The following is a 25,962-nucleotide window of genomic DNA, read 5'->3' as shown; positions in this document are numbered from 1 at the left end:
CTGTTGGAATCCTTTTTCTTTGTGGCTTTTCTTCCTGAGTTCTCAGTATGCCATTATGTTATGGATTTGTCCATGCAAGCCACAGAATGGTGGTATGGGATGCATAACTGTACTGGAGGTATTTTTGAACTAGAGCCCTTCGGTACATCATTTCAGAATAACAGTGACTAAAGATGAGAGAGGGATGCTTGCATTTTTACAAGTACAAGATATTTGCACTGTTGTTACTGAGGGACTCCCATGCTGCCTATTAATATTCCTATGTTGTATTTTTGACGAGTGATGCTCAAACTGAAAAAGGCTTGAGCCGCAACGCTGAAGACTTTGTCACTGATGGTCTGAGTCCCTGTGTGGGTAGGTGAATATCATTGCCTCCTTTTGCCTGGATGGTCTTTTAGCTTTTTGCATTCCAGTAGTTAAAGTTTTTTGGGCTCTAGGACTACTTTTGGTTAGATTGGTTATTTTAAAATTACACATGTAGGTGCAAGATACCACTACAAAAATTTGTGTGTGGTTACATACGTGCTTGCATGTACAAGTATCAGTGTAAGGGTATGTGACTGTACATGATATCCCTTTAGCTATTTTTATTTATTTATTTATTTTAGTCATCTGAAGTTCAAATGACTCTGAACTTCAGGTTTGAAGAAAAAAATGTATTTTTATTTTGCATGACAGGCTTTAGAAAAAAAACACTGCTTGAACTTGGAGTCCATTTTCTGATTACTTTTTGACACCTTTCACATGAAAGACTTTTCAACTGTTGCATTGCTTTGGTGGTGGTTATTTATTCTGTACCTGGGTTGTGTCAGACTCAGGGACAGTCATCAAGCTCATGGACAATAACATTTCTCTCCTGTTATGTGTGACTTAAGGTGCTTGCACTTTGAAAACATTGGTCCAAAAATCCAAAGGTGCCAGGGAAGTGCAAGCTTGTATCTCCTACAAGGCTTGAGAGGCCACCAAACCACTCCACCTCCCTGAACTGTTCCACTTCTCCAGGCTAATAGCGATTCCATAGTTCAGACTCCACAGAAAAAGAAGAAAAAAAAAAGGGGGGGGTGGGAACGCAAGTCCAATAAATTTTGTAAACTTTCTTTTCTCTGTTCCCTGCTCACCATTCTATAACACAGAAATAACTGAGCAAGTTTGCAGAAGTCACTTATGAGTAGGAAAAATTAATTTGCAAGGAAAGCTGTTACATATTCATGCCTGTTAATTATCCCATGCAGCCACACCAACTGCAACAGTTCAAAGAACAAATATTGAATTGCAAATAGAAGTATGATAAATTATACATTGATTTGTGCCCATATTGTGCATATGTATATAAGCAGTCACTAAGGAGTGCCACTTTTGCATACACATATACAGACTTACACTTATCTAGAGAAAAGGAATCAATGTATAATTTATTATATTTTTCTGTAATGTACTTTGAACTGTTTGAACAGTTTTAAACATAATACAGATGACTTGGCTGTTCTGTTTTGTTTGGCGTGATAAAGATGTCATCAACTGCTGTCTAGTTCAGCCACACTTAATCATCCCTTGATAGTCTTAGTACATGAGCAAAACCTAAGTTGTGAGAATCTGGATTTGTGAAAACATATGGAATATTTGGCTCTGAGGAAGGCTGTTCACACACTTTGACGAAGGCTTCTGCCCCTCAAAAGAGCCAGTAAGTGTCCCATATGGGTGCCTCTCTTCTACTTGAAAGCAAAGTGATTGAAGCTTATTTTAAGGCTTTTGTAAAATGTGTTTAAACCAAGCCTGTTGACTTTGCACCAAAGTGAATAAGAAACACTTTAGATCTTTTCCTTGGGGTCTGCTGTGGGAACAGTAAATCCCAGAAGATGGTTGAAATGGTTGCCTGATGGCACTTGCACGGTTCTTGCAAGTGATTAAACTTTTAGCCTCTTCGTGATATGCAGCTGTATTGGGTTTACGTAGCAAGGTTTTCATAGTGGGGGGCTTTAAGGGTAGCCTCTGTGATAAGAGTCCAGAAACTGCCCCATGTTAGATAAGGACCAGGTTCAGCTGGCTGCAAAAGGAACCCACCACTGCCCAGAGCCGAGCCAACAAGCCATGTTGTTTGCACCTCTGTGAGAGAAGATTTAGGAAAGGGAAAAAAACTGCTGTGCCACAGCAGCTAGGAGAGCGAGGAGTGAGAACCAGCCCTGCAGACCCCAAGGTCAGTGCAATAGGAGGGCAGGAGGTGCTCCAGGCACGCAGCAGCAGTTCCCCTGCAGCCTGTGAAGAGGCCCCTGGTGGAGCAGGTGGATGTGGCCTGACAGAGGCCACAGCCCATGGAGAGCCGGTGCTGCAGCCCGTGGAGAGGAGCCCATGCAGGAGAAGGGGTCTGGGGGGAGCTGCTGCCTGTGGGGGACCTGTGCTGGAGCAGTTTGCTCCTGACGGATGGACCCCATGGTACGGAGCCATGTGGGAGCAGTGCTTGAAGAGCTGCTGCCTGTGGGTAGCCCCCACAGGCTCAGTTCGGGAAGGACAGCACTCATGGAGGGACCCCACGTGGAGCAGGGGCAGAGAGGGACTGTGAAGGGGTGGCAGAGACTTAGAGACTGAAAACAGCCCCCTGCAGTGCTTGTGGGGAGGAGGTGAAAGAGGGTGGATGGGAAGAAGGTGTCTTTAGTCTCTTTTTATTTGTTTGTGATTCACTGCTCTAGCTTGTAAGTAATAGGTAATACATTTTATTAGTCTCCCTATGCTGAGTCTCTTTTGCCTATGACGATAGTTGTTAAGTGATCTCCCCTGTCCTTATCTTAACCCAAGATAAGAGTGAGAGAGCTCTTGTGGTGGAGATCAGCTGCTGAGCTGAGTAAAACCACCACAGGAACAAATAGTTACCTTTGGAAGACAGATTTCTTATCACTGTGAGTTCCTCCTCGAATACCAGAAGCTAGGAAATAAACAACATCTTTTACGTTCCAATTTTAATTCTCTCATGTATCATATGGTTCACTCATGACACAAAAATGCAAGATAACACGATTAATTTTCAGGCACATTAGTGTGCTTTCTTTTTCATGTGTAAGTCACTCCTGAAGCATTACGGAATAAGTTGCAGGGGATGTGCATTCTATAGGTTGTTCAAGCCATATGTTGAGCCTGGTATGCCTGACAGGATCAAGAAGTATGGCAGCCTGCCAGATGTTGGTATTCTATCAAGTGAAGTGAATATAGAAATAATATTTGGCAGTCCTCCTTTCTTCCTAGAAGCTGGTCTGTATGCTTTACTTGACCTTCAGGCCTTCTGCTGCTTATAAGGTCTCCAGACATGAAAATAACTAATTCTGTCAGTTTTCTCTCTCTCTCTCTCTCTCTTTTTTTTTTTTTTTTTTTTTTTTGTCCATCTCAACTGGAAGACATCATTTTTGTTGACTTTCAGGGTTTTTTTTTTTGGTGTATCTTCAGCTAGGTACCAAGTAGGCAAGCAAAAGTATTTATGAAAATAGCCTTAAGACATGAGAAATATACTGCAGCATACCTCAGCCCTCCTCCCTTTTTTGTTTTTGAAAAAGTGATGCAACATGAAAATGAAAGGGAAAAAAAAGAAAATACAGAAAATCTCTCCCCTGTTTTGTGAAGGACTCTTATAGCTTATATAAACTTAAGGAAAGTAATCATTATGTTATAAATTGAGACTATTAAACTGTTTTAATTTCCCTTTTAAGACTTTCTCTTGGATGCCTGGAAGTATTTTGCATGGGTGAATTAATCTCTGGAAGTCATCACAGAATGTTTTTTTTCCCAGTGGGTTTGCATTATGATGAGGGCACTGGCCTCTTATTTTATCATATTTGAGGATAGATTCCAGGTGGCTGTCTCCAAGGTGCTGAAAATGAGGCATTTATATCCTATCATTAGGTACAGCAGAGCTGCAGTGGTAGTGATTACTTCCCTCAACAGGCAAATGTATCCCAGCCTGTCTTTGTAGAGCAACCATTAATGTGTAAAACACATCAGATGTATAATTTGAAAGCTTTTGAGTCTGCATGGAGCAGTAAATAATTTCTCTGATGAAATAGAGCTAAGCTGTATTATGCCTGTTGGTGTGGTATATCTAAACCTCAGCCAATTAATTTTTCATGGGCTGTGTAGCAAGGATTGGAGCTAGCATGCAAGAATTTTATTCCTACTGGGTTTGGGTTTGAAAATGGTCAGCATATGCAACAAAGATGAATTTGTATGCAATTATTTTTTCTCTAGAGGAATAAGAGGATGTCCAAAATACCACATCCTTCTAGGTCTAACCCCCCAAACATCTGCCCCTTAAAATTCTTTTTTTTTTTTTTTTTTTGTGAGAAACATCCTGATTACTGAATTATACAGTCATTTACAAACTCACTGCTTTTGTCCATGCCTCAAGTGTAATGATTTTTCATCTGAAACTAGTTTTTAGTTCTGAAATTATGTTGTTGCTGTGAGTGACTGCTAATTCTTATCCTCCCCCATCACTATGCCTAGGCTTTTTTCCAGGGATTAGCCTAAGCATCTTGTTAGGATAAGGGAGAGGGAGCAGAAGGAAAAAAAATAATAATAATAAAATATGGTGTTCAGCCCCTTTCTCTGCTACTGAGATATCTTGCCCAGAACAACAAATTGGTCACAGATGAGCATGACTGCAAAGATCACAGTGGAGGAAAGGTTTGTGCAACCCTTTTTCATATTGAGAAATGGGATTAGACGTCATTTAGTTTTTATTATATTCCCACTCTAGAGCTCTGTGGTTTTCTGCTTACACCTCACCATTTGGATTTTCTATTTAAGATGGGAATGTCTTTTCCTCTCGCAGATATGGAGTGTCATTACAACCAGCTTGTGTTACTCTTCTTTTCCTCTTTACCAACCAGCATACGGACAGATCTTTTGTTTTAAGAACAGCTGAAACTTCCACTGATACTGTGTAGCTGTGTGCTTGCTTCCAGCCAGCAATATCTCCTTGTGTCTTTATAGTAAAGCTATCCCATAAGACACTCTGCCATGGGCAGTGTTCCTTTCTTTTCACCAGACAGTGATTGCTGGCCTGGATCACACAAGGAGACCATACAAATTCAGTTAAATCCAGTAGCTTGGCTTTGAAGTGACCACTGCCAGAAACATCAGAAGGAAGTGAAAGGAAACCTCTAATAGGTGGGATATTCTTTCTAACGCTGTATGGTTAGAGAAGAATTAAACTCTGAAGCCTGGTGTTTGAAGTCCTTCCAAAACTGTGTTTAGTATTAAACTGACACAACTCTTGCTCTTATCTCTAAAGGAATTCCTGTTCTCTTAGAGGTCCCTAGTATGACTACGTAAGGTGTGAAAAGGTCATCCGTTCTGCCAGTCTTGAAAACTGTGAACAAATTTGAATAGCTCCTACTCAAGATAACATTAATGTGAATAAATTTGAATAGCTTCAACTCATGATAACACTTTAAAGCCTCCTACTGAGTTTTTCTGTGTTGATAAATACTTGCTCCTCTGGTTCCCTCTGTTCAAATTTTTTCTTCTATGTGCGTGTGTGCCTGGATGCATGAAAGTTATAATTGTATGCAAGTAGGACCCAGGCATCTAAGCCTGGGTCTTTTCTCTGGCGTAGTGTCCCCAGTAGAATGTATTGTATTACTGTATTACATTATCCTCTATTTTATTACGGTAATGTGGAAGGTCAGCAAGTATTGCTATGTGAATGGCTGTTCCTGACACATCCAGATAGTTTAAAACACGTCATACTTGACTGCTCTATATGTTTTTGTGGTATTCATAAACACCTCCAATTTAGAGTACACAGATTCAAATCTAAGTCACATATAATTGAAATCCTGAAGCTTCTTCATAAGGTTGTTTGGATTTCTGTTCAACCCTGAGCAAAGCTTGCTCTTTTCTTTGATGCAACATTGTTGGCATTGGCTGGAAGAAGAGGAGGAACTCTTGGAAACAAAGATGGAGTGAGAAACTCCTCCTCTTTTTCCATTTGAAACTTGTCAGAAGTAATAGGCTTTCTTGTTTGTTTCCAGTCTTCTACACCTGGAAGATGAGATCCAACAGTCAGCTGACACTGATAATAGTTTAAAAATCAGTGTTCTTTGAAATAATAAAAGCTATTTCAAGGAGGCATTAGGCAGGTGTAACTTGTGGGAATGGAATTGCAGCTTGTTTATCACTAACGTATCTTGGATGATACTTATGCAGAAATATGAGAGTGAAAAATAATCAGGGTAAAAATACTTCCATGCTTGTTATTTGCATTGTATCTTGCAGCTGGTTCAGCAGAATATGTTTGCACAGATAGGTGCTCCAGTCTGCACAAGGCATGTTCACTTATAAGGTACTTGAGATGTGGCTGTGCTTAGAGACAAAGGTTTAGCTGAGCTTGGTTCAATTACCTTAGCTTAAGGCAAAGCTGTTTCTACAGCCAAGAGCAAACTCAGAATTGAAATGCCTGCTGCAGCTCTGGTCATGTTGGGATGTACCTTTCTGAATCTCTAGACAACCGTCGGTCAACTCAAGCCTCTCTGTTGGTCAACAGTGAGGCTGAAACTTGCACCTCTGGCATGAGATATTGCTGATAAGGAACAACTCTGAACAGTGATCTCATCTAAGAGGACGAAGACATATCTAGCCTAGCAGAAGTCAGGAAAGCAGTGGAGGGAAATACACAGGTCCTAGGAATACAGTGAATTGGAAGAAAATCAGTGATTGACTGCAATAGAATAGTAGGATTAAAAATAAAAAGTGAAATCCTGATGCTTCCAAATTAGAGTGAAAGTTTTCCATTGCAGGGTGAACATTTTGACAACCATATTTTTGAAAATAAGCAGCAGTTTTTCTTAGGCTTGTCAACCTCATGCTCTGATTTTAGGGTGAAGCAGAGATCTGAATTAATTATAGTGCAAATTTGAAGTTATCTGCATAAAGCGTTTACATGGGTCCTCCCCCTTCAGAATTAGACCTATTTAATTTTGTTAAATAAGATAGCCTTAGGTGCCCTTAAATTCTATTTATGTGGGGGTTTCATGCATTTTAACTAATCCCCTTGCAGAGAACATCATATAACTCTTTTGATTGTCCCTGTGTACCTAGTCCTTGTGTTGTAAGTAGTAGAGTCATGTTCTGGCAAATGGTGGGTGGAAGAAACTGGTTTTACAGATGTTACCAGTAAATAAATGATAGCAAAGACTTCTTTATTTGCATAATAGTACATGTCTTAGATGAGGAAAATACATATATGCATGAATTTATGAAAGGCAAGAGACTTAGTGCAGGGAGAGTATTGTACATATGGGGTATTCTTTTAGTGCAAAACATTTGTTTAAAAAGGGCTTAAGAATTAAAATATGATTCTTTGGTGAACCTGTGTATTGCTGCCATCTTCAGCAACAACCGCATTAGTCAGATTGATTTGTGATTGCAGCTAGGAGGTTTTCAGACACAAATATACACTCCAGTGATCACACATTGCCAGGCCAGAAAGATGTACTCATTTCATTTTATGTGTTCAGAATATGTCATCATGTAAAAATATGCTGCCTAATTTAACCTGAAAGAAACTCTGAAAATTTAGATATTCCAAAGTAATAACAGGAAGTTTGCAAACTAACATCTGAGCTGGGGTGACATTTCACAACACAGTGTCCCGTTTCCAGAGAAGTTTACAGCAAGGGTCAACTTCCAGCATGTCTGTTAGAGCTGCTGCTGCTGTTTCCTAATATGTAGAAAATAACTACTGGAAGATTTAGCTATGCTTTCAAATCTCTATCCTGAGTCTGGTTTCCCCCTTACATAGCAGGAACAGAATGTTGAACTTTTCTAGCTGACTCCAAAATGATTTTTCCCTGATTCTCGAAGAAACAGAGCAGTATTATTGCTAAATGATGGATTTTAAATTATACTACTTAAGAAAGTTATCCTTTTTGGAGTATTGGTGACTGGGACTTTTTTTTTTTATTTCCTTCACTTGAATCCTTTTGGTTATAAATTAAGTTTTTTCTACTAACTAGAAAATGTGTCACTTAACTATTCAAGAGCCTTGTTCTCATCCTCCTGACCCTAGAACATCCTCTTGGATGCCAGCAGGAGACATTCAGCGCAGTGGGTGTTCTCATTACCACTTGGCATTTTGCTGTTTGGTTTCTCTGCCTGTTGTTATTTAATGATTCGAATCCTTTCTCCACCACTCCCAGAAGTCATTTAGCAAAAGAAGTAATAGTAACGCCACTTAGCATTATTGACATAGTCACTCAGGAAAGAGTTTAATTTCAGAGCCAAGCTACAACATTCTCTCTTCTGCCTTGTCCCACACTGCTATGTTTCCCAGTTAAGCCTTTTCTCTGGTCTCCTTGTCTGCTGATTTTGGGGAGGGTGGCACAGGTGCTGCACAGCTTTGCCCCAACTTTAAAAACCCTCTGAGAATAAAAGAGGCTGCATGTCACTTTGTAATGTCAGTGACAGAGGTGAGATTCATGGCTGAAGTAAATCATCATATATTTGATTCATGGAGGCATGGACAGACAAGTAGAGCAAGCACAGAAAGCACTGCAGGCTTTCTATCCTTAGCTTACAGTCTGTCAGGCATTTCACAACTCCCATTAGTGTTGGGAGGGGATATCTCATAATCTTAAATGCAATACTTCAAATAATACTGCAGAGGAAAGATATGGTACCTTTGGGGAGAACAAAGACATCAAAGCTAAGGATGAGATTCATCTCATAAGGTTAATATACCATAAGGATAGATTGCCAGTTGATGTTTTTCTCTGTGCTTCCCTCTCCAGTGGAGAGCTGGGTTTATCTCTCATGACTGATTTATGTGATGCTAATCACTGGGCAACCCTTACTGTTAAGTGGCAGTAAGAGGCCAGATTGAGAAGGATGCACAGCTTTAGGTGAGCTCAGGTGGAAGCTGACAAGTTCAAAGCAGCAGAATTATTTGAGTTATTAAATCCAAAGCATTATCATCTGGCTTATGAACTGCCTCAGCTCAGAACAGCAGGAGGCTGTGAGACGTTAAGGTGTAGAATCAGATATTCTTGTCCTGTTGTGCTCTTACTTTTTCCTGAGCATTTATGGCCAGTGTTGGAGCTTACAAGGGAGATGGGCTTTCTGTCAGGCACTTTACAGCCATTCCTTGGTACTTACATGAGGTCATTTTAGCAATGAGAAAGAGAGAGTGTGCATTTAGAAAGAAACTATTTCTTCCAACAGAAAATCAGCAATAAGGTTTATTTCCAGATCTGTGGTTAAGTGCTACTGACCTACAAACAGAAAAACTGGAAGTCAGTTACACAGAAAGAGTGTGTGCCAGGTGCTGAATGTCAGTGCTTTATGTCAGGTCACCGCAAACCTTTAGAAGATTCAGATGAGCTGTTTCACCATGTGTTCCTCTCAGATGGTGAAAACAGCTTGTTTGAGCCTTACATGGTATAAGGAGACTCACATTTGACATCACTTGCAGCATGGTGTGTAGCTGTGCTGCTACACAAGTGCTCCCTGCCCCTCTGACAGCACCATGTGGACTAGCAGTGTGGAAGCTTGTCAGCTCCAATAACTCACGGAGGGTAGAGAATGTGTGGCCCAAAAATCTGATTATCACTCATCAGAACAGTTCTCATGATCTTTCCAACGTTGTGGGCACATGCACATACACATATACCTGTATGTCTTTCATGAACAGTCACCAGGATGGTTTCTCCAGTTGTAAGACATTGCAGAATTGATCAGCCTAAAGACTGATGCCCTTAAAATGGTTTGCTAAAGAGACAAGCATCTCAGATCGAGCATTTTGCTGCCACTGTGGTAAATTATGCGCATGGTTTTCCATGTAGATCTTTAACTTGTGTCTCCATAGCTGTTAAATGGCAGCACTTCTGCACGTATACACTCGTCATAAGTGTTTGGGGTCAGAATTGCCTTTTATGGCAAGGTCTATGTAAAATGGAATCCTGATTAAACTAAGTGTTTTCCTTTATCAAGTCCATAAAAGAGGCTGGAGGAATTGAATTCAAAACATCAGGCTGGGCTCATTGCGAAATGGAAGCTTTTGTTCTCTTTAAAACAGTGTTGAAGCTGGAGGCAAAAAGCTTTGGGGCATATTTCACACTTGACTTTTGCAATTTCCTGTCTGGCTTCTTGCAAACTGTTTTTGTGTAGTCATATGTGCTCTCAAAGATAATTTTATTTGATGTGGATTGGGCAGTATGACGTTGTAGTCTTTGATCATTCTGTTTCATTTGGAATGTGACGTGATATGTTCTAGTACAAACAAAACTCAGCTTTTTTTTTCAGCACTCAGCTTTGAAAGAGAGACTGTCTTGCATTGCTGTAAAGTGATCTGAATATCAAAGAAAAAAAAAAAAAGCTACTTTATTGTTGAGCTTAAGAAATTCTTTGTTCTAATTTGTAGATTACAGCCACCACAGTGGGAGAAGAGAGGTGGCTTATCCCTGAATCCTCTCCTGCTTAGCAGCCTCCATAGCACACCTGCAGACAGCCAGGAGGGGTGTAGTTTGGTACCAAAGGCAGCATCAAAATGTAATGCAAGAGCTGAAGGACACAGTGTTGAAAAACACTGATTTTCAAGCCTGGTGGGTATTGGGCATGGTAATTTATCATAGTATAGCAGCCTTCTGTGATGTGGCTGAAGGAAGGCTAGGTTGGTTCCTTCATTATTCGTAGGCCATGGTGACTTCAACAGCACTATGCTGCTGCTAGCTGTAATAGTAGTTACTAGTACTGCACTAGCAAGTATTTTTATCTTGTTGTTACTGAGCAAGAGAACCCTCTGGTTTCAGCTGTAGAGGAGAGAGAGACCTATTGGGAATGGTGAAGAAAAAATATGCCAAAAAACATCTGCAAGTGAAGAACTGTGAACTTTTCCTGGTATCATTGACAAATCCACTAAGAATACCAAAGAAAACTCATTCTTCCCCAGTAGACATCTGAGATGGGAGAAGTGTTGGAAATCTGTCACTTCATTGCAATGCAGCCTTTCATAATCTAATTTGAAGTTTTCCACTGCATAGATTTATAAATCCTTTAGATTTATAGAATTATTAGAATTTATCTATTTATAAATCATACACTGCAGGTATGTTTTGCAGTGAAGTTAGAGCACTAAGTACACTTCATCTATCTAACTGCAACAACTTTTGCAATTCATATATTTTTGTGTTTACAAATCAAGGGTTCACTTCTGAGCCAAACACAAACAGGGAATAAATTCCTTGTATTGAATCCTCACTGTGCTTGCTCAAGGCCTTTGAGCAGTATGAGTCCATTGCTCATAGTCACAAAACAATCGCGGTACTCTAAACTTATGCTTTGGTATGTGAGTGCATTGTGGATAGCTATACTTGTTATTTTTGATTTCATATAATTGTGTAGGTTGACTTGGAGTGTGCATGTTAGCTCTTACGTATATTACATGTGTTATAAAGTGCTTGAAGTGCTTGACAGACTGAAAAGAAGTGCTGTTTTATCCAAGTTTTGAGTGGTGGTGCCTAATATATGGGCCCGGTGTATCTTGTGTATCTTGTGTATCCTATTTTTGCTCTTATTTATTGTTATAAATGGCTCAGGATTCAAATTAGGATTAAATAAAAAAATAGGATTTATTAAAAGAATATAAAGGAATAGAGGTAAGCAAACAGCGCTGGGTGCACCGGGAGTCTCCGCTCCACCAGGACGCACACCAGTTACATCAAGCAGCTGATTTTTATGCACCTAGACTAATACATATTCATTACTACTTCTAAAAAAGTAGATTATTATAATTAGCTTCCGGGGTCCAGTTCCTCCTACTGGAGCATGCGCATCAGTCTCCTCTGGGGGTCTCTAGGGGTCTTTCATGCTGAAGGCTCGTAGTCTTCCTCTCACCCTTTGCACTTACTCGGCACTATTCCAAGTTTATGGAACACTCTCTGTACACTCTCCGCAGGTCTTGTCTCCCAACCGTCCTTCAGCTTCTTCTTTCTTCCTCTTAATCTCTTGGCCCCCCTGGCCAGATACCAAGGATCCCATAACAGTCACCAGCAGTCACCGGTTATTATCAGTTGTTCTGAAACTCCCAAACAGGTTGGCGATTCACAAGCAATTAAAACATTCTTTCCCAGCTATTCACAGTCATCTACATAACATCTATAGCAGTGTTAAATCAATCTCAACAGAGAAGACAGAAAAGAAAAACTGTAACTGTTAGAACTAGAAGTCAGGAATAACAAAAGCAAACAGGTTCATAAATTTAAGGAGTGTTTTCTGAAGACGTGATAAACTGACTGGAATGAGGGGGAGACCGGAGCACACTGCATCTGTGGTTCAAGAATTAAATTGCCAGTGCAGGGCCCAGAGGCAGGCAGGATTCAAACAGAATTATTGCAATTATTACATTATTACAGACTTATTTATTTATGGACACGAATTTATGGACACGAGTTTATGGACACGAATTGGAATTGTTAAAACATTCCTCACACATGCAATATACATAGTTTTCCTGCAATAATACCGATTTTAACAGAAATAGAAAAAATCGTGTAAAGTATGCGTGTGATATTCCTGATGGCTTAGCACCATGTACATGAAATCTTAGTAGTTTTGCAGGTTGGCTTGTGGTTACTCTTTTGTAATACCTTTGAGACCAAACAGATACAAGTATTGGCTTTCAATCTCATTTTTCTATATCCTTCTTCACAGCTTCCTGTTATGGGAGGAGCCTTTATGGACTCACCAAATGAGGACTTTAGTACAGAGTACTCCTTGTTTAACTCCTCAGCCAATGTCCACGCAGCTTCTTCCATGCAGAATCCACCAGAAGAGACATCCCGGTCTTCAAACGATGCCATATTGTTATGGATTGCAATCATAGCAACAATTGGAAATATTGTGGTTGTGGGAGTGGTGTATGCCTTCACCTTCTAGGATGCCTGTCACTCCAAACACTGAAAGAGAGGATAACTGCAACAGTATTTGTCATGTGTATGTATGTACGTGTGTATATATACATGTATATCTATATAAATACATATAGGTAGGGACTTTGTTGATTAAGTGCTACCACAGTCATGGATGTGAAATGCAAGTTTATCATCATGAATTCCGATGGCAGAAATTTGGATGCAATTGCAAATTGTATGGAGGTGAAAGCTTTAACCGAGAACTGAGCGAATACAAGTTTCGTATGGAAATGAAAGAGAGACCAGTGTGGGTATAGTGAATCCAAAAGAAACAGAGATTTATACAGAAAGTGCTTATTTTCTACTGCTTAGATTTTTCTAGCATCTTTTCTGGGTTTTGTCAGCTTTTTTTGTGTATTTTTTTTATGGTGGTATAATGTTGTATGAAATTGTTCTGCGTTATATTTGCTGGACATCTTAGTTTTCTGGATGGAGTAAATGGTAGGCATTGGGTCAGGTCTGATACAGTACAAGGTCATCACAGGTGTGTCTTGAGCACTTTCATACACTAGGCTGTGTTCAAAATGTGTCTAACACTATGACAGGCAGATGCATGCTATTAACACTTGCCTTACTAGATGTGGTAATCTAGGAATTGATGCTCAGCATGCCTGCTGTTTGCAGGAGGAGGCACAGCTATTTCAAGGTGTGACTGGTTTGCAGCCCCTCAGCTCCTCAGAGGAAGGGTGAAGCCCATTTCTATGTAGGGATACTGGACTGTAATTACAACAATAGTTTTTCTTCCAGGAAACAAAGGACAGATATCACGCTTTCCAACTTATTTCCTTCTAATCCAGGTTTTCCACAGAAGTTATATATTTATATAGTTATAAGCATATAGTCATAGAGAAGGAACATTGTGAAGCCAAAGAGTAAGTGATGTTTCTGAGAAAAATAGATTTGAAAGACAGATGATGCTTCTGTGCTCTCAAGAGTGAATGTAAGCATTTATGTGTGCTGGCATAGAAATAGCAGAAAAAGGTAATATGTGGCAGATATACAAATACTTGTGTTTCAGTCTTAGTAAGTCTCTGGGTTGTGGTGAGGCTCCTGGAAGTGGCTCTTACATAGACTACGTTAAGTAACAACTCCAATTGTCATTTGGATTTGTTCTGTTGGGGAACAGTATTTCCACTGCACTCTTCCCATCAGCAGCTCCTTTTAAAAGCTGTATCTTTTCAAAACATGCGGAAGCCCTCCATGTTTCAAAGATTATAGAATCCTCTGGGGGGAGGGAGGGGGTATCATCTCTGTTGGAAATCTTTGTCTTCCCTCTAAAACAAAACAAAATACACAAAATATCTGAACTTTGAGATAGTAGTAGACCAATTCTTCCTCTAAGTATGCATGTGCTATATTGGTTTTCTGCCTCATGCAACTAGTATGCTAATTCCAGAAAGCCTCTTCTGAAGACACAGAGACTATTTTTGACACTTGCCTGCCACTGAGCTTGAGGCTGGGCTAAGAGCTGGCAAATGTAAAGGGAGGTTTGGATTTTCCTTCTTTTCTCTTTAGACCAATTTTCCTGCAGGGCTGGTGAGTATTTACATGAATCAAAGCAGCATGCCCCAAACCAGTATCTAGAATTGTGCAGTAGTCACTGTGCATATTTTTTCATGTCTTCATGAACTTGCTTTTAAAGCTGGAAAGATGCAAACAAACAGCTAGCAGGAGGGAGAAAAGGGACTAAGTTATTCTGGGGATGAGAAAAACAATAACAACTCACCTGAGGAATGGAGCTTCTGTGTGTTTAGGTATTTCACTGTTTGGAGGCAGGGTTCTGTTTGGAACAGAAGAAATCTGTTCTGGTGAAAAAAGAAAAAAAAAATGAAAAAGAAAAAAGTTTGAGAAGCACACTTTTGGAAACTCAGATGTGCAGAAAGCAAGTTCTGTCTAATAAAATAGCCATAGTCTTGATACAAAAGTAATGTTATTCACAGTTCTAAATGGATGTTTGCCCCTTCATAGGCAAACAGAAATACTAATAACCAACAACAACAAAGGAGCTGAATAGATTGTGTACTTCTGTTCTTCTATGCCTCTTTACCCTCTCGGAGCAGAAAGTAAACTGTTAAGTGAGACTGGAAGGCTGCAGAAAGGTCTCAAAAATGGAATAATGCAGGACAAGATCTGGTATGCAAATATCTAGGAACCATGCAAATATTACTTCAAATATATTTTTCTGATATTCTATTGCCTTTTAATTGTATCAGTGGACTTTTCTTTTGTTTTTCTCTTCAATGGCTCTCTAATTAGTTATGCCAGATCCTGCAAGCACTATTTGTGCATGAAGAGCAAAATTTTTTTCACCATGATTAAAAACCAGTTTGACACTATGGTACTTGCCCAATGGGACTATTCTGCTGCTAAATAACTTTGCCGGTGGAGTGCTTTGTTTAAATTTCCTAGAATATTAATCTAAGTGCAATTAGCAATGTTTACATTTCTTTCTCAAAGCACTAGACTAAATTCTTCACCCATGAAGAATTAGAGAGGGAACAGCAAAAACCACCACTCTGCTAATGAACCTGAGTGACACTTTTGTGTTGCTTTTCCCAAAGAAAGTGTCCTACTTTCATTTGAAACTGATAGTAATTAAAGGAGTGTTGCAAGACAATGAGTTCTGCCTCCCTCATCCAGATCATCATCATACATATTTTCATTATTAGAGGATGAGTTGTCAAAAGCAGCCAGACAGAACCTTAGTTAAAGTAATTGGCTTGACGGGTGACATGGAAAACAGGGTGCAGGAAGCAAGTGCAAGCATTTCCTATCTTGTAGCTAAAGAAACTAACAGTCCAGTTAGTTTTCTGCTGCTGAAATATATTGTCAGGCGATAAAAGATTCCTACATTAAAGTGAGCAGAGCTGGCTCAAATTATGATCTCCTTTGATCAGGATAAACACTCTGTTTCTGGATATAGCATTCTCATTGGGTCTACTACAGCCTCTTAAATCTCCTGGAAGGCTAAGGAAGGCTAAAATTCAAGCACTGAAAAAAGGAGGCTCATCCATCATTAAGTTCAGAAAGACCACAGAGGGGAGGGGAGAAGAAATGGTAAATGTTTCACAGGTGTGGTCCTGTGAAATTTGTTATCACTGCTTCATTATGTGAGTCAAAGTTATAGCCTGAACTGTCAGCATAGCTTGACTTAGAGGACTGTAGCTACTCCTTTTCCTTGAAGCAAAGCAGCTGGAGAAGTGCTGTCACTCACTGAGGAGTGATGAGTAAGTCCAAATGCATTCCCCCAAGCTGTTCTGTAAAAGCCGAAGAGGCTTCTGTGCTTTGCTGAGCATTTCGTGCACCAGCATTAGAGCAGGATTCCACTTGTAGATCTCTCCTTTAGGTACGTGCATCTAGCACAGATAACAGCTACAAGATCCTGATCAGAGTTTGTTCAGTAGTGGACAAAAGAAGAACATTTCCTACCTGCAGCATTAGACCCCTAGCTATGTTGTAAACATCATCCTGCAAGCACAAGAAGCCATGCTGCCTGTGCTCTGCAATTATGAGTGATCCATGGGATGCAGGGGAATAGACTGGATGCCCTTACAAGTCTTTTCTTGCCATGGCCCCTAGGGATCTATGACAACATATCAGATAATCAAACTGTCACTTAAGAATTTTGTTTTTTGCTCTAAGCAGCCAGCAGCTCAACACAGCAGCTGTGCAGCCACCACAGCAAGGAGACTCAGCTTGGACTTGGCTTCGATGATCCTTGTGGGTCCCTTACAACTCAGGATGCACTATGACTGTGATTCTGTGAGACTGAAGGCTGAACAGTTCTGGAGGTAGGTGCAAAGGCATGTTAGATGGGAGAACTGAGTGAGGCAACTCATAGAGCCACTCCTGCTATACATTTAGCTCCAAGGCTAGGCACCTGTTCTTGTCCACAACATTAATATCCCCCTAAAATAAAGGGAGGAAGCAGCATGTATTGTCATGTCAATGCATTTGCAAAAAGGAACAGATTTTCAAACTGATGCAACAGTAGCAGAGGGATTCAACAGCTACAATAACATATTTAGCCATTTAAATGGGAAAGTGAGCTGATAGTTACCTCTGAAGTAATGAAATCCACTCTCCAAAATCCTTGTTTGCAATGGGACTTGAGGGTCGTCAGCATCCCACCAACTGCCTGTAATAACAAGACCCCAATCAAGAGTGAATAGAAGCAGCCAGCTATTGTACTCTGAAAGGGAAAACCTGCCTTTATGTCTGGGACACAAATTAAAACAGCAGTCTTTAGTCTATAGGAAGTTCTGCAGTTTGTCTATTATTAGAAGCTTTCTTTTTGTTATTATTGAACTATTCCAGTTCTTAATATCCTTTTCACATTTCTCTGCAGGCTGCTGAGAGTTATTAATTTCATGTAGCTCTGTCCATTTATACAGGGTAATTTTGCTGGGCTTCCTGTGGCTAATCACAGAGCAGAATTTGGAAAATTATTCATTTTGAGGCTGATTTCCATTATTAAGAGAAATAGGCTGAAAATCAAAATTGCAGATCAAACGCTTCTGTGCTTTTAAAGCACTTAGAGCTCTGGATAAGTGGATTTCATCTGGCTAACACTCAGAAAGAAAAAGGGCAGTCAGGTCTCTGATGGTAATGTCAGACATCAGGGTTCTGACAAGCAGAGCTTAGCGCTTCATTAACTCCTCTTCTGCCCCTCTGGCTTTCTGGATGCACAGTCTGAGTGAGCTAACCATCAGGTACAACGTGTCCCTCCTGTCTTACAGCATGCTTATCCTCAGGGGACCAAGGCCATTTGTGCCCCTAGCAGAAGAAGAGCTGGAGATCAATATTCTATTAGGTATCTTGTTACACAGCATATTGGTCAGTCATGGTAAGATCAAGACAGGAATGGTTTAAGAAGTAGTTAGCCCCTTTGCCCCTAATCTGGGAAAACACTTAAAAAAAATCAAAATATTCAGAGGTCTTAAACTTTCGTACTGGTCTTGATGTGATTTTTGTCTTTCCTCATACAACCCCTTTTACCTTGACCTTTTACCTGTCTTTCCAACTCAAGACAATGAAAATGAAGTCACCGCTACCCTTGTTTGTGGGCATGTAGGGAAATCCTAGCAGGTTAGGAAAAAACATATCGCATTTTAGTTTTTGGCTGTTAAGGCACAAAGTAATAGGAAAGACTCCAGTTCTCTATAGAGAAATCTCCAGGGAAATACGTGCCTTTGCAGAACAAAATGCATTGCAATTTTGTCCCATTCTGATCTGTACCAGAGTACTTACACTGAGACAACATGGTGAGATCTACAGTTGCTGTAACCTGATTTAGGAATTAATGCAAGGCAGACAGGTAATGGAAACAAAATGGTGATACAAACCTGTCGTGTCTAATCATCTCAATGGATTGCTTCAAAGGCAGGTAAACCTGAGTGTCATCAGAAAGCTTGATCTGTTGGTACCAAAGTAAAAGCCCTTTTATATAGGCACAACCAGTGTTTCCATCTTTTTCAGAAGTCTTTAGATCCTTATGCTACCCACTCTTATCTTTGCAGTGCAGGCTTCTAGTGAAGATATTTTTCAGTTGTAGAAAATACTGAGGAAGCTTCCCATGTGGATAGAATACATAAGATTAATGCCCAAAAGTGCTGATTAGTCTCCCTGCTAAAACAAAAAAACACCAAGGTTTCTTACACAAGGCATGTTAAAGAGTCAAATATCATCTGTACAATAGCATCGCCTCATTTTTTTCTGCAGCTTTATGCTAGTAAATCTCAATGTCTTATTGTTATTAACCACAATTAACAAAAGTCAAGACAGAGACAAATAATTTTTCAGGAATGTCTTAAATGTCACTACCTGATCCTTCAGACTGTGTCATTCCTCTTACCTCCCCAAAATACCCTGATGGGAAGTCTCATCTATCCCTTTAAAATCTCTTGGCACCAGGTGTCTTCATGCCTTCATTTTATTTCTCTTCTTGTCTTCTCCATCTTCTTTTCATTCCCTGGCATCAGAGCACACAAGCAATTGGAAGCCAGCAATGTTCTTCAGCCCTCCTTAACCAACCACCTCTGTTGACCTTCAGAGGAATACTACACAAAGATGTAGTATTAATCTTTGTAACTCTATCATCAGTATCCATACAACCCAAAACATACGTTTTAGAAATTCCTGTTTTTACTATTACTGCATCATTAATTGAGCTTTCCCCACCCAAAATCCCTTTCTTTTCTTCCCAAATCATAATCAGCATTAAAGTACTTAGGGTAAGGGAAGGGGACTGAAACAGGCACTGAAAAGCACCACAAAAGGTAGAAAAACCCCATGTAGCATCATGGCCATGAACCACTATTCTATCCAGTGAAGAGAAAACACAATGTGCTGACCCATGGGTATTTCAAATCTAGTCACACTTATAGTTCTCAGATGCATCGTAAAGCTGCTATAGTCAGATGGAAAATTTCTAGATCTTTTTGTGAGCAAAATGAGGTTACCTTAAGAACTTCAAAGTGTTGAGCAACCTCCTCGTCAGTCCATGCTTGTTCTGGTATTGTTTGACAAGCCTTCTGAACAGCAGTCATTAAGGTTATGTTGCATTTCCTGTGGAGTTCAGTCCTATTAATGAGTGAAAAAGATTAAACTATGACAAGATTTAGGCCTAGAACTCTTTCAGTTACTGCCTTCACAGGGATGGTTGAAGCTCCGGAGCCTGCAAGCTGCTTTGTCCAGAGGGATCTTTGCCTCCACCTGGAGACAACTGGATTAATAACACATGTATATAACATCTGCTTCAGTGGAACATCTTGTAGGACTAGCTCCAGGTTGCTGGTTTTTTTATTTTAAACACATCTAAAGATGTCCATACTTCCCTAATCAAAAATAAAATTAAATTAAAAAAAAAAGCAGAACACTGTATTTTTTTAAAAGAGAAGGTAAAGAAAACAAGACTGAGTATTTTGATAGATATGCTAGAAGGATATTTAATATAGCAAACAGTTGCACTATTTTTTCTATTGTATGAACACCTAACTGAAGAAATATATGTTCTTTCTCCAATAAAGACCTTTTCAGTTAAGAAGTTGTAAAGTTGGGAAGGAATAGAGTGCAAAGCCTCAATGAAGTTTTAAACTAATGTAAATAATCCAGTAGCTAGCTTTGTGAGGTAGCTTATAACATTTACTTTTCTGTTACCTCATCTCAAATATTGCCTAATTGTTTGTGTTTTGTGTTTTTCCCCATGATAAACTAAATAGTAACACTTTGAAAGCATCTGTACTTCTCACAAAATTGCAGTCATTTGGAAATGTCATCCTTCAGCTCATGTAAAACAAGTTTACTGGAGCCCTTTAGAATGCACTGTTATTTTTTTCATAATAATTCTGGAAAATTTAACTCTCTTGTTCTTTGTCTCTGCTACCCTGTTTTGTACACTAACGGATTTGCAGGGCTTCTTTGTATTGTTTTTGTAGTATATGGGTTGGTTTACAGAAAAAAAATTGCTCTAGTAATAGTTGTTCTTGAAATGTGAATCGCTATCTGTAAAGAGAAAAACTTCTTAAAAATATGTTTTCTCTAATTAGCAAGTTTATTTAACAGAAATGTATTCTTTTCTGCTCCTGTTATATTCTTACACAGTTGATGACTGCTTTCACTATGTATGTACTTGGTACTGGTTTGTTCTTTTACTATGATGAAAATGACACCTTTTGTTAACAGCAGATGGAAATTGTGTTTTGGGATAAAGTTCTTCAAATTGATGGCAATGTGCGATTTTTCATTTTATTCTCTTTAGTTGACAGCATTTAAAAATCTGTAAATGCATCAGTTTAATTACTGTTACCTCCAGTGATATACTGACACTAATAACTTGTTGCAATTTACAAATCTGCATGATTTGTCAGCTTTTGGTAACTATCTCTATTACATATATGGCACAAAGAAAAGACAAGAAAAAAAAAAATCTCATCTTCCTCAAACTTCACCTCAGAAGCCCTCATACCATGAACACTTGTGAAAGTTATCACTGTCCCAGATCACTCCATTTAGCATGACCATATTGTCACAATATGCAGCATGGACATTTTTCTGATTGTGGCCCCATACTGCTGCAAACTCCTGTTCTAGGGCAGCCATTCAGAAGACTTTTGGGGATTAGAACTGGGGGGAGGAGGGCTCAAACCTCACTGCAGGTTGTTCAGCAAGTTCCATAAAAACGAACAGGGAAAAGAGGAAGAGAGGAAAATATGGTTGTGCTAATGCAATACTACATGTAGATTAACACTTGCCTTCCTTACGATTATCGAAAGGGAACCAGTGAGGCAAGTACACTCAGATTGACTGAGGAAATGACAAAATAACATGTGACAAGTGACCTCTCATGCACAGTTTTGAAAAATAATTTGACTTACCTTTAAATGAATCAAACCCAGAACATCACAAAGCTACCTATGCCAGTCCTTAGAGCGAGCCTGACAAAAATTCATAAAAATCAGACTTTTTTTTTTCCCTGAGTCCCAGTCTATCAATCTAGCCACATAACATATTCCAGACTTTACCCATCAGAATGCAAAGAAGTGCAGTTACTACGCTACAGTGACATCTAATTATAAGTCACTTTTCCACTGCAACTGTTGAGCTCTGGCTGCATATCAGAATTATACAAATCTCAAATCTGTTCATTTTAGAATTCTATAGAATAATTAGAAATGAGAATAATTTAGAAATTGAAGGGAATGTCCTGTTGAGCAGTCAAGGAGGAAAACATCAGCTTTAAGTATGTGTGTTCATATCAATAAAACCTGCTCAGAATGTTGGAGCTATATATCTACATAAACACTAACGTAAATTCTTTTGTAAAACTACTAAAGAAGGAGAATCAGTCTTTTAGCCCAAAGAGATCCTGCCCATTATATGGTTTCATCTGCCATATTTTGCTTTGTCAAAAGCTATGTTATGGTTTTATTAAGGCTAAAGAATAATTCATTTGGGAATAAATTTGTGACTTCACTGCAGCATATATACTGCTTTCACTGGGGCTAATGGAGTACATCTGTAAACAGCCTGCTTTCTATTTCATTGCCTGTCATGATAAAGGAAACATTGCAATCAAATAGCAGCTTGAGTTTTGCTTTGTATATCTTGTAACAGCTTCATCTTGAGCTAAGAAAATCATCCACAAGGTTTATATTACAGCTTACAAAGCTGCACTTTGTAATTTTCAGTATATTGGATCATCTGGATCTCATTTTTCCTTTACATATTCAGATAATCCGTGCGTGTTAAAGGAAAGAAGGATGCTTATTTTATGAAAAAGTTTATCCTGTAATTTCCATTTTGACTTACAAAGATTTTATGCTTATAAACGCTAGTTGGCTACAAATGCAAGGCTTACTGGTCTTAAGTGGCTCCTTAAAGCATAGGTAAAGTGACCTACTCCCTGGGCCTCCAATGCAATGAGCAATTTTAAACAGAGCTCTTCTGTTTTCTTGGCAGATCAGCTCTTCTACCAAGCACCTCAGATTTTTTTATTTTTTTTTTTAATCTTTCTACTCTATCATTTCCTACTCTGTGCTAATACCCAAACTCTTCTGATCTCTGGCAACATTCATTACTTGAAAAGAAAATGGTTAGGGTAAATATTCCTCAAAGTCCTCTGTGATAATAGCTAATGCAAAGAAGGTACTTACAAAGTACTTATTTCTCTCACTTTCTGGGAAATCAAAGTATCCATTAATTCCTTTGAAAGCCTCACACTTTTGTTTGTGTTTCTTTTTTAATGGCCTGTATAACCACACAAGTTTCTTTTAGCCCTTCTAGTTTCTATCATCTTTGCAAACTTCCCTTGTAGTTTCTGCTCACTAATTACTGGCTTGGTTTTGTTTCAGATGGGTCCCAACTTCTGAAATACATTTTGACTGGGGTCTCCTAGAGTCAAACTCAGACTTTGACCATGTAAGAATTGTCCTTACCTTCCTGCTTCTTTTGTAGAGGAAGGTGTGAGAGCTCATTCTTAAGACTGTTGTCCAAGTTGCCTCTCTTCTGATTGTATGGTACTTGAGACGAAAGCTGATTTTTTTTTCATCTTCCAGTTACAGTCTAGACTTTCTATCCTTCAGGTAGTTTTGGAAAAAAGAAACCCATTCTAAATGTAGACAAAAAAAAAAAAAAAGGAAAGGTCAAAATGTTTTGTCCAATTTTAAAATGAAAGAACAATGAATGACAAGTCAAAGCATTTTTTGTATGGTATTATGTGGAAGTGTAATTGTAAACAACTTTAGACTTTCGTATTCTAAAACTTGCAGTATACATGTAAACTTGTCATTGAAGCAACTTTTAAATATAACAATAAGAAAACAGCACACTGTATAAAAATCACACTGAAATTTTTCATAATCTAGTGTCTCTTCTGTGAGGAAAATGTTTTTTTTTTGTTTGTTTGTTTGTTTGTTTTTAAACATGTTAAAGTTCAGGGGTTATGAATGCCTCCCCCAGCAAAGCTGATTTGTGTTAGATGTGAGCCACCCTTACTTTATCACTCAACAACCACCCCTGCTTCATTCAATGCTTGTGTCCTTATCATTTGTTAATTCATGCTGAGCAGGCAAGAGCTTCCTCAGAAACCAACAGTGCAGAGAACAGATGACTTAGGAGTCTAAAAAGCTCTTCTTCAAACTGAAGAATTACTTGAGCACTGCAGGAAGTCATCACGAGCACTGCAGAAAACTGCAGAAGGGCTGCTCTGCTGAGAAACTTGTGCACTTCTGGTGAGAGTGAGCACAGCACTGGGCTGGAACCAAGGATGGCAAATGGGCTGAGTCCCTTCAACGTGGGGCAAACACAGCTGACCTGGAAATTACTGCAGAGTAACCACAGCTTGTAGGCTACCTTCGCTTATCTGTGCAGATGAGCCCTATGACTCAGTCCAGGGACATAGGAAGCTCATCCTTCAAATTTGTGTGGTACGGGACCTCCATTGTAACACATCCAACAGGAAAGAATCACTGGAAGAAAATAATGTTAAATCAAGTGTTGAAGCATTGGTTTACAAAAAAGGCAGAGTAAATTTGGCATAGAAGTGAGCATAATGTCCCTCTTAATCTACTCAAGTATTTCCTCTCTGGCATAATACAAGCCAGGGAAAATGCCACCACACCATATTAGCCACATTAGATTTCCGGAATATAAAGCCATTCAACAACTGGAAATAAATAAAACCCTAAACGTTCATTTTTCCTGCACTGCAGGCCTCAATTGCCTATTGTATGCACATACCACATACAAAAGTGTACTGCAATACCAAGGTTAAAAAAAACAAACAAGCAAACAATACCAAAAAACAGGTTCAGAGAGGCAAATTTTACCTAGAAGCTTTATTTATTTGTACTTTTTGTGGCCTGCCGGAAAGGCTACAAGTCTCTAGGAGCAATTCTGTGACTGGCACTTCAGTGACAAGAGTGACTGTAGAGTAACTTATGCTTGGGATATGGTCAGTGGAGTTCACTTTTCATTTCTCACGCACCTCCCTTGTAATGTTGCAAGTTTTTCATGACCAAGGGCTGCAAGACAGGACTTTATTTTCATATACAACGTAGTATCTTGTCAGTGCAGTCATTTTCTTCTGCCACAGTATGTAGTATACTTACAATCATGTTAATTTATTTCTAATGCATTCAGCTCTTGCCAGTGATAAGAACATACTGAAAAGCTGCCAGAATTCATATCTCAAGTTTCTACTTTTCTGTAAAGAGTTTCTGTGAAAGGTTATGGATGGTTTTTATCATCAATAATACTTCAAAGCTCACATGATAGCCTACAGTGATATTTCTCCTTTCTTGTTTTGGAGATGAGTAGCTCTGACATAACCATAACTATACTATTTTCCTTCCTTTTCCATCAGTAATAAATACTGTTTAATGCAACTTTATAACCCTGAGTTAGAAGTAAAATTCACCACTAGAATGCTAGTTTATCTACAATTAACTAATCATTATATCATATCACCATTACAGTGAATGATGAATCCCTTTATTAATAGGTTATAAAAACAAAATTACTCATATTCTACCTCTCCATCAGTATATGAGAAATTCAAAGTAGCCACACAAGTACACACCACTCCCTTACTTCTTTCTTTTTCCTAAGTAATAAAGGATACAGTTCTGTTAGTTGCTTAGAGATGAAACACAAAATTAAAACAGATATTAAAATTAAAATATAGCTCATTTCTTCTCCTAGATATGACTTGCCACATAGTGTAGCTTTGAAAAAATACTCATCCTAAATATACGGAACTCAGTTACAGAAAAGATTCATAAAATGAAGGTGGTGAGAAAGATTGTTTGGAAATATGTGGCCCATTTATAAACAAGTTCAAGTTAAATAATAGAAGTATCCTTTGGCTTTAGAATCCTTTTAAGAATTCCTGTCAAGGCTTTTTGAAGGTCTATAAAATAATACAACCTTGAAAGTTTCCTTTCTTTCATGCACCTTAATAAATAAATAAATAAAAAGAAACATGTAGGAAAGTTATTTCCAAGCCCGTCTATGTATTTTCACACAAACTGCTGAGAGTCCTTGGAAACAAAGGCATTAAAATTTCATTTCCTTTACTTAAATAACATCATAATTTATCAATTTCACTAAATTGAGCAATATTTTCAGTAAACGTCCAAAAGATAATCTTACTCATCTGTTTCACACACATTTTAAATGATTCTGCCTAATACAATATTGGCTCCAATAGCTTCCTTTTTGAGTTAGACCACTAACGGCAAGCACAGTCAGACTCTATTTCACATATAGCCAAGAAAATGACCAGCAGGATGATGACTAAGTGCAAGCCTGGGAGAAAAACAATACAACAATTTCTAGTCACCCAAGTTATCGTGCTTTAGCAAAGCCAAAAGCCAGGGGAGTTCGAAAATTCTAACCCCCCCTAGTATTGGTGTGATCCTTGTCAATATTTCCATTTGCAGAATGATGACTCAACTTTCCCTTTTTGAACCAGTACATTAAGGGAGTGAATCTCTTCCTCTGCTCCTTCTAG

At 38.9% G+C, this 25,962-nt stretch overlaps 1 protein-coding gene across 1 annotated transcript in view; it reads left to right on the top strand.

Moving 5' to 3' along the window:
• C5H14orf132 (chromosome 5 C14orf132 homolog) overlaps positions 1 to 20,674 on the top strand; it is a gene marked incomplete at its 5' end in the record, with an annotated part of 44,255 nt that extends 23,581 nt beyond the window's left edge. The window contains one exon of the mRNA XM_068683732.1: positions 12,691 to 20,674. Within this exon, the coding sequence (XP_068539833.1) occupies positions 12,691 to 12,915 (225 nt within the window). The remainder of the gene's footprint in view (positions 1 to 12,690) is intronic.
• Between the last annotated feature and the right edge of the window lie 5,288 nt (positions 20,675 to 25,962).

The sequence above is a fragment of the Anas acuta genome, chromosome 5 (assembly GCF_963932015.1).
Source record: "Anas acuta chromosome 5, bAnaAcu1.1, whole genome shotgun sequence".
NCBI lineage: Eukaryota > Metazoa > Chordata > Aves > Anseriformes > Anatidae > Anas > Anas acuta.
Note: the sequence above shows the minus strand (reverse complement) of the source record. Positions and strands in the feature narration are given on the sequence as shown.